Source organism: Lates calcarifer, linkage group LG2, assembly GCF_001640805.2.
Source record: "Lates calcarifer isolate ASB-BC8 linkage group LG2, TLL_Latcal_v3, whole genome shotgun sequence".
NCBI lineage: Eukaryota > Metazoa > Chordata > Actinopteri > Centropomidae > Lates > Lates calcarifer.
Genome location: NC_066834.1, coordinates 25287003 through 25298098, shown reverse-complemented (window position 1 = coordinate 25298098; position 11096 = coordinate 25287003). Strand labels below are relative to the sequence as shown.

Here is an 11096-nt window from a genome sequence, read left to right as displayed (position 1 = left end):
CGCGCAAACACAAATGTGCATGCACACACTTGCAGGGGTGTCATATGTCCCTATCAAAGGGGCATTGTGAAGGAAGTCAGGGTAGATAAGTTCAGAGAGGAGGAAGTGTTTCAGAGTTTTCTTTTGAAGGTGAAGCTGTGTAAAAAAAAAAAGATAAAATGTCTCATGTTGAACTTTCTCTGGCATCTTCATGGGATTTCTGGACAGCACTTAAACAACAGATGAACTGACTTGTCTGGAAACACAGTTAATGACTGAATTTGTGGCACCATGACTGTGTAACATGGTTTTCTTACTTTAACTTGTGATTACACCTACATGTATATATTATCTATAAAGTATGAAAATATGAAGACACTGTTCTTTGAGCTCTGATCAGTGGATTTCATTCACTCAGACACTAAAACTACCTCTGCTTCACTCTCACTTTCCTGTCTTTACCCACCTCCCTTTTCACCCAGGGCTATCCAGGAGGTCCAATAGGATATGGGAACCTCCCACCAGTGGAGTGTGTTCAGTCTCAGGGAGTCCCAGGTTTTCATTTGCATCAGACATTCCTGCTTTTCTTCATCTAACTTGGCTCAGTATCATTTAAGTGGTCATATCACCATACCTGGGTTTGGAAACAAAACAAAACAAACAAAAAACAAACAAAAAGAGAGAGAGAGAGACAGAGGGAGAACATAATTGAGGATTCATGGAGCATCACTGAGGTGGTTTTTTATCCGAATCATATGTAAGTGAACAATTTGTTGAAATATTTATTTCTTTATTATCATGTGTCAAGTAGAACAAAATAACTGTCAAATTCGATTCAGCTTTTCTTTACATTCAAGGCACTCTGTTTCTGACTTAGTGAACAAGACTGATGATGTCATATTTGTTAGATATTAACGCAACAATCTAGAGTTAAACATTATCATGAGGAGTGGGTGAGTGATACCAGCCTCTCTTTTTTCCTGGTGTCCTTCATAATGTTTGTCTCACCCACTAGTCTATCTATCTATCTATCTATCTATCTATCTATCTATCTATCTATCTATCTATCTATCTATCTATCGAGCTACCTACCGAGCTGTCTAATGATCTTTTAGTGCTATATTTTTCAGTAAATCACAACAAGATATCACACAAGTTACAGAAAATAGCCGTGTGGTACATGAACTGACTGAAATTTGCGGTGGTTTGATTTAAAATCTCCACACAAACAAAGGTGTGTGATGTCTCGGAATTTATGGTGGTCCTCTTACAGTAAAGTGAAAATCCACCCTAAACCAGAATAAAGAAGTTTAGCTGCGTCTGTCAACCTGTCAACCCTTTCCTGCGCTGTTCCACTGACACTTGTTCCTGTAAGATACCACTTTGTAGATTTGTGGCTCAGAACTGGTGCCAAAATGAAGAAGCACTGTACAAAATCTAAAATCTGGTCAGCAGACAGTGCCCCGTAGAGGGACAAAAATCCATCCAGATCACAGAATTAACAATGTAAATAAATTTGTTTTTGGGTGGATTTTTAGTGAGTTGTTTGGCGTGTGTGAACCTCATTGTTTAGCTCAATGAAAGGAAATTGTACTGCTAGTAGCAGGGCACAGTGTTTCCCTGTAAACCTTATCATACCCTGTGCACTGTGTCATGACCTTTGATAAAGACAACAAAGATTAGTTTAATTACCTAAACTATGCTGCATAAGCCAATGCAACTTGTCTTGTAAAAGTTGACGTAACTGGTGTAAAATGTGTGGGTGCATTCATGTCTTTCTTTTAGCCATTAACAGACAGAAATGGAAGAGAGCATTAGGAAGAGGAAGGAGTCACAGAATGGCTCCACTGGCCACAGCGTGGACTCTCCGGCTAAAGACAAGCAGACAGTGAAGGCCACTGTGCTTCAAAAAGACGTGAGTTGGCTTGTGCTTTGTATGTCCAGCTGTCCCTGAGAACGCGTCCCATTAGATGTTCACACAGTGGGATCCCACCACCCGTACCTTTTTATAGTAGTGGGGGCTAGGAGTTAGTACCAGGCAGTGCCACTGCAACCATCTCTATGTATTAACTCCACAAAGATCCACTCGGAGGTGCTGTCCAGACCCACTAAGCTCCCTAAGCTGTGTTTCACTCGATATAATAGGATTATTATGTCAATTTGTCTGAACAATTAATATTAAGTACTAACCAATTTCCTCCTGACTTTGCTAAGGAAGTATTTAAAGTTGACATATCTAGGTAGTTGAGACAGAAAAAATTATTAAAACATTATACAATACATGACGAGAGTGGAATAAATTTGTCACAGGATCTTAGGTGTTGACTAAGTAAAAGGGGGTCACATATGCATGAAATATACAATTATACAATCATATTTCATACCCAGTAAAATCTATACCTTAGTGCAAGTTTAACAAAAAGCAAACAACAACAAAAAACTTGAAGCTGCAGTAAATGATTTCTGACCACAAGGGAGCAGAAAACTCCATCACAAACACAGTCCTGAGATACTGTAGGTCCATCAAGCACTTATAACTGTGGTGTTCATAACATTGTCTGTCTGTAACAACCCGGCAGCAGACAACATCGACCTGAAATCTACATCATGCATCTGTCCACGGTTAAGTTTGGTGAACAGTGTGAATGTGTGATTGTCACTTACCTTTTAGCTTTGGTTTAAATTAAATAAAAATAGATGAATATAACACTTAATCACATCATGAATCCCAGGATGGTTAAAAAATTACTGAGAGCATAGAACATGTAAAGTTTCCTTCAAACAGTTTCTGGTTGAACTGTACTGAAGCTACAGTAGGATTCAAGAAAGTTCAAATGTGAGCATACATATAACATATTTACTTTTTGTTCTATGTGTGTATAATCAGGTTGGTCTGCTGAGTGGCATCTGTCTGATTGTGGGGACTATGATTGGCTCAGGCATCTTCATTTCTCCCAAGGCTGTTCTGCTGTACTCTGGAGCTGTGGGACCCTGCCTCCTGATCTGGGCGGCCTGTGGTGTATTAGCCACCCTGGGTGAGAGCAACATCCAAACCAATGATAAAGCACTTAGTTTGAGAGCAGCAGAATAGTGTTGTCATATTAGGGATCTAATATTCTTTTCCCCTATGTATGCAGATGATAGTAGACAAAATATTTAAAAAAAAAAAAAAAAACACCTTTCCTGAGGGAAACTCCAAGTTGGGTAGGACCGCAGGAATTTCAGTGCTTGATATTTCTCAGCAGTATGGAAATGCTAAAAATGTCTGTCACATCAAGCAGCTAGTGTTGCTCACAGTGCTTGTTTTTCGGGGCTCTCTGTTCTTGTAAACATGCTGTAAATCATCCCTGTAATACTTTGACTGAAGAGCCACAATGGACAGAATTATGTCACTAAAAGTGCGCTCAGTGAAACTGACACAATAAACAGTCAACAGCAGAATGAATTGCTTTGTCAGGAGAGTGTGATTGCTGCAGTAAATTCAATAACTGTTGAGCTGCTCACCCAGAGTGTTTCTGTATTTACCAGCAATAGATGTATTAGTCATGCTGCTGTCTGCCTTGCTGAGTCTTTTTAGGTGGAAAAATGCCAAGACTTCCAGTAAAGCTGCACTTTAGGAGCTCTGTTAAACAAAATTCTGGGTCAGTATGTTAAACATCTCAGAGTTTCGATACATGGAACTTTGACCTTTTTGTTTAAAGTGGTAAATGTTCATTTACAGCATGAAAGCTTGGTTTACAAGTTTGGTAATCATTGTCTACACAATAAAACATTCTGTGTAATTAAGAATTACAAGCTGCAGTGGTTGGTCCTTGCACTAATTTACTTGTAAACCTTGAATAAACCTTGATGCCACATGTCAACATAATGGAATTTCACCTTAGTTTTCAGGTTACTATAGCTTTGTTATGTGTATGTGACCCCACCCAGACAAGGAGATCCCAGGGGAAGCAGTGAATCTGACAACAGTTAAAAAAAAAAAAAAAAGGAAAATAAGATCCATTTATATAGTATTGTGTTTCTAAAGTCTGCTGAACAAATGTATTTCCTTTTCCATAAAAATGACAACTAGGCATGAAATTATTCATAGATTATTATATATCACATATACTCTCACCATTAGTAACCTTTAATCTTTAGAATTATTATGCTTGAGAATAATGTTATTAACACAGATTTAAAATGTAAAAATGACTGGCTTTGACTTCAAGGGTGTTTGGCAGAGAGTTTATTTAAACCAAATGTTTCTCGGTAAGAGAAAGTTCTGAACTTTCCTTGAACCTCCCACCAGAAGAAATTATTAAAATCCCCTCTATTAGTTTGTTTCACATCTCTCCTCTGCTCTCTGTCTCTTTTCATGTCTTTTGAATGTGTGTCTATGCAGGAGCGCTGTGCTACGCTGAGCTTGGCACCATGATCACCAAATCAGGGGGAGAGTATTCATATTTAATGGAGGCTTTTGGCTCCCTTGTAGCCTACCTTTACTCCTGGACCACCGTCATGGTGTTGAAGCCCTCCTCCTTTGCCATCATCACACTGAGCTTTGCAGAATACGCCTCTACTCCTTTCTACCCCGGATGCACTCCTCCACCTATTGTTACCAAGTGTCTGTCAGCTGCAGCTATATGTAAGTTTTAACCTTGTGAGTTAATGGTTAATGTCAGTAAACTGCACAGACAAAAGTAATCATTATAGTCATGCAATTGATTATGTATCTGGAAAAAACTGGATTGGCCATGTAAGCCTTTCCTTTTTGACTGTGTGTGTGAACAGAAACTCAGTAAGCTTCTGTCAATTATCAAAAACTGTGTTTCTGAAATTACCTGGTTGAAAGATTCTGTTATATGCAACATGATAAAATGTAATAGTAGTGGCATTAGTCAAAGTCAAGTCAAAGTAAAGTCAAAGTCAGCTTTACTGTCAATTCTGCCATATGTACGCACACACAGAGGACTGAAATTTTGTTGCTCTTAGACCCACGGTGCAGCAAGGTAAACATGAAAGTATAAAAGTATACGCATAGAAAAAGATATTTAAAATATTCTACAAAAAACAAAAATATAAATAAAAAATAAAATAAAAATAAACATCTACAACACAACAACAGGTCAATAAATATAAAAACTAAGGCACATAACAGATTAAAGTGACTGACGTGATGTTGTGCAAACATTAGGAACATGTTAAAGGTAGTTTAACCATTTACATGTTTTTCCCTTAAACCACTGGCAAATAGTCATATCTCAAAATCTACTTCACAAAGTGCAAATTTGAAGAAAAATGATTTCAAATTAAAAGACAGAAAGCTAATTTGGTATAGATAGATGTATGTTAAGCTTTTTTTCCTCCCTTTCCATTTTTCAAATGAAATCAAATTATTAAAATGAAAGATTTTTAAAGTCAATAAAGGTGTTAAGAAAAATTCTTTGAGAGGTGCCATTAACTTCAAATACCTGTGTAAGAATGTTGTTATGCACATTATCACATTTCTTCTTTCCTCTCAGTGTTAATCGTCGCAGTCAACTGTCTGAGTGTCAAACTGGCGAGCTATGTGCAGAACTTCTTCACTGCAGCCAAACTTTTCATTATTCTTGTCATAGTGGGAGCTGGCATGGTTCTCTTAGCTCAAGGTAAGTTGTTCTTTTTGTGGTATACAGCTTTTAAAGTTTTTGTCCTTTGTTTAAATGTTTAATGATAACAATCTATTTGTGTATTGTTGTGTGTTTCTGTCCAGGAAAAACTGAGACTTTGTCAAATGCATTCGATGGCACGTCAACGTCTCTTGGAGCAGTTGGACTTGCATTTTATAATGGGCTTTGGGCTTACGATGGATGGTAACAGTTGCAATTCATTCTGCCCTTTTACAGGATGTGAAGGATTGACCCCGGTTTTTTTTTGCTTTCCACAATATACACAACAACACTTGAGCCTGCCTTTCAGCTGCTCTCTTGCCACTTGCCTTTTTTCCTAATGTGTGGATCCAACCCTCAGACAACCTTGTTGTTATCTCCCAGAATAGGCCATGTTCCACATAGTCAACCAGGGGAGGTAAATTCTCTTAAACCAGACACCATGCTTTTACAGCCTCGATACATGGCAGTGCAGTCAGCATCAGTAACGGCAACCATCATGATCCTTTCAGATTTAATGGCAGCTGTTCCCTCAGTCGTTCCCTCAGGTCTTGTGCACGTTAGGTGCATCGGTAGGGCCATGGGATGCTGTCTCCCTATGTCTGGCTATACTGACAGGATGTTTCTTTATCTTTATTGAGTCTGTGCTTGCACAGGAAAAGATGTCTGTGTTTAGAGAGGTGATTGTGCTTTACAGAGCACCAGCAGGTGAAGCCTGTCACCACCTGCTTGCTGATGAGCACGGTTGGTGGAGTATCCCATTCTGTTCTCAACAGTCATAAGTGAAGTTTTTTTTTTTCCTATGTCTATGTCTGCACTGTAACGCCAGGGTTTCCACAACAATGCTTTTGTCTCCTGTGCTGCAACCAGCTGGGAGTTTTTAATTGGCCTCCCTCCATCTTCTTCCTGGTGCCGGAGTGTGAAGCAAAGCACTGTTGCCTGACTTAAGATCCTTTCTTTGTACTGTGCGTGGTCAGTTTGTGGGGTATATATACACTCTGTTCCAGTCACTTAGGGGACCTGAAAGGATGGTCATATGTGACTGATATACTTTCATTTTATCTCATGTTGAGATTGCAGCAGGGGGTTCAGGTGTCAGACTATAACTGTTTTTAACAATAGAGTGCAAAGTCTGTGTGAAGTACCATATAACACTGATGCTGACACTGATGCTGAGGGGGTATTACAGTGACCACTTACATACTGGAAGGGTCAGCACTGCTAATAAAACTAATCTTCACTTGGAGGCAGTACATGCATATAAAGAGAGTTAAGAGATCTGCTTGGCTTGTATTAGCTGGATGCCACATATGTCCCTTGCTTTTTCACTTCCATTGTTTTCCAGGAATCAACTGAACTTCATCACAGAGGAGCTGAAAAACCCATTCAGGTAAGATGAACTAAAACTCATTGTTAAAAGACTGCAGTTTTTAAATAGTAGTCTTTCTACAATTTCACTCTGATTTTGAGACTATGTAATGGTCAGTACACAAAGTCAGAGCAAGCATATAGCTAGGTCGTGCACACTAATAAAGTACACAGTTCATACAGGTTCACTGAACAACCAAGAGGTCAAGTTTTTGAGGAGATCATTTGTTTCAGGCAGAGAATATATCCTGTTAAAGTCTGCACAGCACAACACATTTCCCTGTTAAATAGATTTCTTTGTTGATTACTCTCAGGAACATGCCACTGGCCATCCTCATTGGGATCCCCTTGGTGTCTGTGTGCTATGTGTTAGTCAACGTTGCTTACTTCACCGTTATGACCACCACCGAGCTGCTGTTGTCTCCGGCTGTTGCTGTGGTAAGGAGCGCAGATAGACTGCTCTGGTTGTAGAGGAGTTGAGAGCCATAGATAGAGTTTTAACATTAGCTCATAATGACTTCACTTTTCTATATGTGTAAATGTATTGTTTATTCCAGAGAATTTTAGATTAAGCAGCTCTGCTTCCAGTGTCTTTTTAAAAGTATTTCCTCATGTCTCCTCAGACTTTTGGAGACAGAGTCCTTTACCCTCTGTCTTGGATTGTTCCTCTTTTTGTGGTCTTCTCCACATTTGGTTCTGCCAATGGAAGCTGCTTCACTGCTGGCAGGTAAAAGAGACAGCTGACACGTTATAAATAAAATACAGATGCTAAAAAGTATATTTTTGTGTGTGTAAAACTATTGTATGCCATGTGTATATGTGTGTCTATGAGGAAAAAAACACAAATAAACAAAGATTGAGGGGGAGAGTAAGAGAGGAGATAGAAAAGAAAAACAAGTACAGTACAGGAATACTCAACATCACTTTCTATATTTCTATCTTTCTCTTCCCACAGACTGGCCTATGTATCAGGTAGAGAGGGTCACATGGTGAAAATCTTATCCTATATTAGTCTAAGGCGCTACACCCCATTACCTGCTCTCGTATTCAATGTGAGTCCTGCATATTTGATTAGTTTATGTATATATTGTATTTTTCAGTTTGGTTTTATTATCCATTTTTTGCATGGTCCACTGTGTTGTCTCCCTTGAAGTAAACACAATATTTTCTCTGTTTCTCACTGTGTGGTTTCTATTACTGTTTTATGCTTTAGGGTATTTTGTCTGTTTTCTACATCATCCCAGCTGACATCAACACCCTTATCAACTACTTCAGCTTTGCTCAGTGGGTGTTTTATGGTCTGACAGCATTGGCTCTCATAGTCATGCGTTTCACAAGGAAGGATCTCCACAGACCAGTAAAGGTGAGGTTTTCTGATGTGAAGCACTCTTGTGGCTCTTCTTATTTTTTAAGGCCTCTCTTCCCTTATATTGTTTTATTTCTACAGCCACTATCTGTTCAAGTTATTTAATTCATTATTATTCATTATCATCATTCATCTGATATCATCTCCTAAAGTGATAAATCATGAATTTGGATCAGTACAAGCTCATTATATTAAAATTGTATGTCCATCTACATTTCCCTCAAATAATACACTAGGTCTCTAAAAAAAATACCTGCAAATGTGTTTTTAAATCAATTTTTTAAAAAGTTCATAGTTTTGAGGGTTTTTTTTGGTAAATACAGAAATGCTGTATGTTTATTTCCCCTCTATGACACATATGTCAGAGGGGAATTAAACGTAAAGTAAAATCTAAACATTTGATCCTATGTAACTGATTGTTTGAAGGTGCCGATTATCATAGCAGTCCTAATGGTGGTGGTGTCCTGCTACTTAGTCCTGGCCCCCATCATTGATAAACCAGAGCTGGAGTACCTCTACTGTACCGTCTTCATCTTCAGCGGACTTCTCTTTTACTACCCTTTCGTCCACAGGAAGGTCAACTGGGCTCGCAAAATCATGAGTATGTTTCATTCTAACTGAAATTCCAGGGATCAGTGTCTTTCAAAAGTCAAGTTACTGAGATATTTCTATTACCTCTTGACCATCAGTAGAAAATAAAATGGGAAATGCTCAGAAGATAGAAAACTGATGAATGAAATACAGTGTTTTGTTGTACTGACCTCATGGTGAACCCACTTGAACAGTGTTGATGTGACCTTTGACCTTATTTCCCCTGTAGGGCCCATTACTATGCATCTCCAGCTGCTGTTGGAAGTGGTTCCTCCTGAGAAAATGGAGTGAGAAAGGGACAGAACTGACAACCAGGTCAGCTTCTTCTGAAACAAGCCAGGCCTGGTTTTGGAAAACAGTGAGCTGGAAATTTGGTACCCGGAGTTGGGTCAGAATAAAAATTAGGACTCACTTCTTTTGAATAGCTGCATGACAAAATAAAAGTACATGCAGCATGTTCATGTACCTGTGTACCAGGGTAAGATGAAATAATTTGTCATTTGGGTTCAGGGCAAGTTTAGGGTGTGTCCCACAGGAAAACTTTTGCTGTCATTAAAACATGACATTGTAGATATTTAAAACAAGTGAGCCACCTTGACTACATTCTGATGATGTCTTTGTCTTTTATAAACCTTGCTTGTGCTGATAGTTAGGCTAGGACCTAGGTTTACTTTATGATACATATCTTTTTACAATGAATATAACCAGCACTCATAGCAACACTTAAGCAATCAAGTGAAACATTTCCTCATGTCGTCAATGTGAAATACAGTTTTTACTGTGCCAAAGATCACTTAATGTAGAGTCCTTAGAGATTTAGATATGCATGAATCTGCACTCGAGCAAAGGGAAGTGGTGAATATTTCAAGTGCATTAAGGCAATGACATGAAAGCTCAGCAGATCATGCAGCAAGATGTGGAAACATGTTTATGTTCTTAAATGATGTTTGTGCATTATGTAATAATGCTCTCGCTCCTGTTTTTCACACTGGAATATACTGGAATAGTGCTGCACCGTGTTTCCTGGTGTTTATTAAAGGTATTCATCTTGTTGAGTGTAAGGTGGACATGGGAAATAAACAACTTCTGATTCAAATACCAGATACCTCCATCTTATCTTCCTGATCCGAGAGCTGATTTATTTTTTGAGAAACAGCGTTAATATGGTCTCTCATGGGGTTTAACTGTCATGGTGTGGATGTGTGATCATGGGACATGTTAGGTGCATACGCTCACGGGTGCCTCATGCAGGTAACTGATAATGAATGTCTCTTAATTCAGTTAACACCCATTGAAAATCACTTTAAAACACACAGCTATACAAGTGAGGAATATCACATTGAATGCAATTAGTAGTGCCAGATTTAGTGGAACCAGATTGAATAACATCAACAAAAAGTGACTTGCAGAGGGGCAATGAGGTTACAGTGCACCTGTATGTATTTGTGGTTCGTCATTCTCAAATAGTTGACTGGTCTTTGTTGCCCTCTAGTGGCACTTGACGCTTCAAACCGGAGTTAAACTAGGATTTTTTTTCCCCATGTGCCAGCCCTGGTGTAAAAGTGAAGATTTTCTCCAGTAGGTGCCAGTAAATTTGCATTGGCTGCACTCAGTGAGAGGACATTTGCAGAAAAGCTGCTTCTTAACTCCTGCCAAATCACGCTGGAACTGTCTGTATAGAAGTAGCGTGTCAGTTGTGTTAGCCTGTCGTGTTTGGCTCTGCTTAAATGAGCAATGGTGTTTTTGGTTTGAGCAAGCTGTTGTCCTGCAGAATCGCCTCAACAGGTCCCACATGAAAACTGAATAAATGTTGACAAAAACACAGGGCTCTGCTGGCACTGATGAGCTGAAAGATGAGATTTAGGATTCAGGTCACATTGCTGTAACATAACACAAACACAGAGGCCTACTCTATCATATCTCATCCTCTGAAATTTTTGGACTTTTTGAAATTTTGCACTGAGTGAGGATGAGTGGTTACACTCTGTTTCATCACTCTTTAATGGGCATTGGGTCCCAGGATGAAAGAAACAACATTTTCCATTTGGGTACCAGGCAGAAAAAGTGAAACCACTCTGAATTTGCAAAAATAGTTCAGTCTTTATGTGGAATTGGTGCTTTTGAGATGATGCAAGACAGGGATTTAATGGTATTACAAAATG

General features: G+C 38.9%; 1 protein-coding gene across 1 annotated transcript; it reads left to right on the top strand.

The window, feature by feature from the left end:
* The first annotated feature begins 521 nt into the window (after window positions 1-521).
* On the top strand, window positions 522-10030 carry slc7a9 (solute carrier family 7 member 9). The gene is made up of 13 exons (XM_018666977.2): window positions 522-736; window positions 1765-1894; window positions 2867-3014; window positions 4364-4606; window positions 5484-5609; window positions 5714-5813; window positions 6955-6999; window positions 7292-7415; window positions 7601-7704; window positions 7933-8029; window positions 8191-8340; window positions 8770-8944; window positions 9164-10030. The coding sequence occupies exons 2-13, from the start codon at window positions 1781-1783 to the stop codon at window positions 9223-9225; spliced, it is 1488 nt and encodes a 495-aa protein (XP_018522493.1). The 5' UTR covers window positions 522-736; window positions 1765-1780; the 3' UTR covers window positions 9226-10030.
* Window positions 10031-11096: the final 1066 nt, after the last annotated feature.

What these genes read in the sequence shown, in the direction of transcription:
- slc7a9 (XM_018666977.2), top strand. Translation starts at nt 1,781, where the DNA reads ATGGAAGAGAGCATTAGGAAGAGGAAGGAGTCACAGAATGGCTCCACT. An exon ending in TGTCTCCGGCTGTTGCTGTG is followed by an intron (nt 7,416 to 7,600) that starts GTAAGGAGCGCA and finishes ATGTCTCCTCAG; the next exon opens with ACTTTTGGAGACAGAGTCCT. An exon ending in TACCTGCTCTCGTATTCAAT is followed by an intron (nt 8,030 to 8,190) that starts GTGAGTCCTGCA and finishes TTTATGCTTTAG; the next exon opens with GGTATTTTGTCTGTTTTCTA.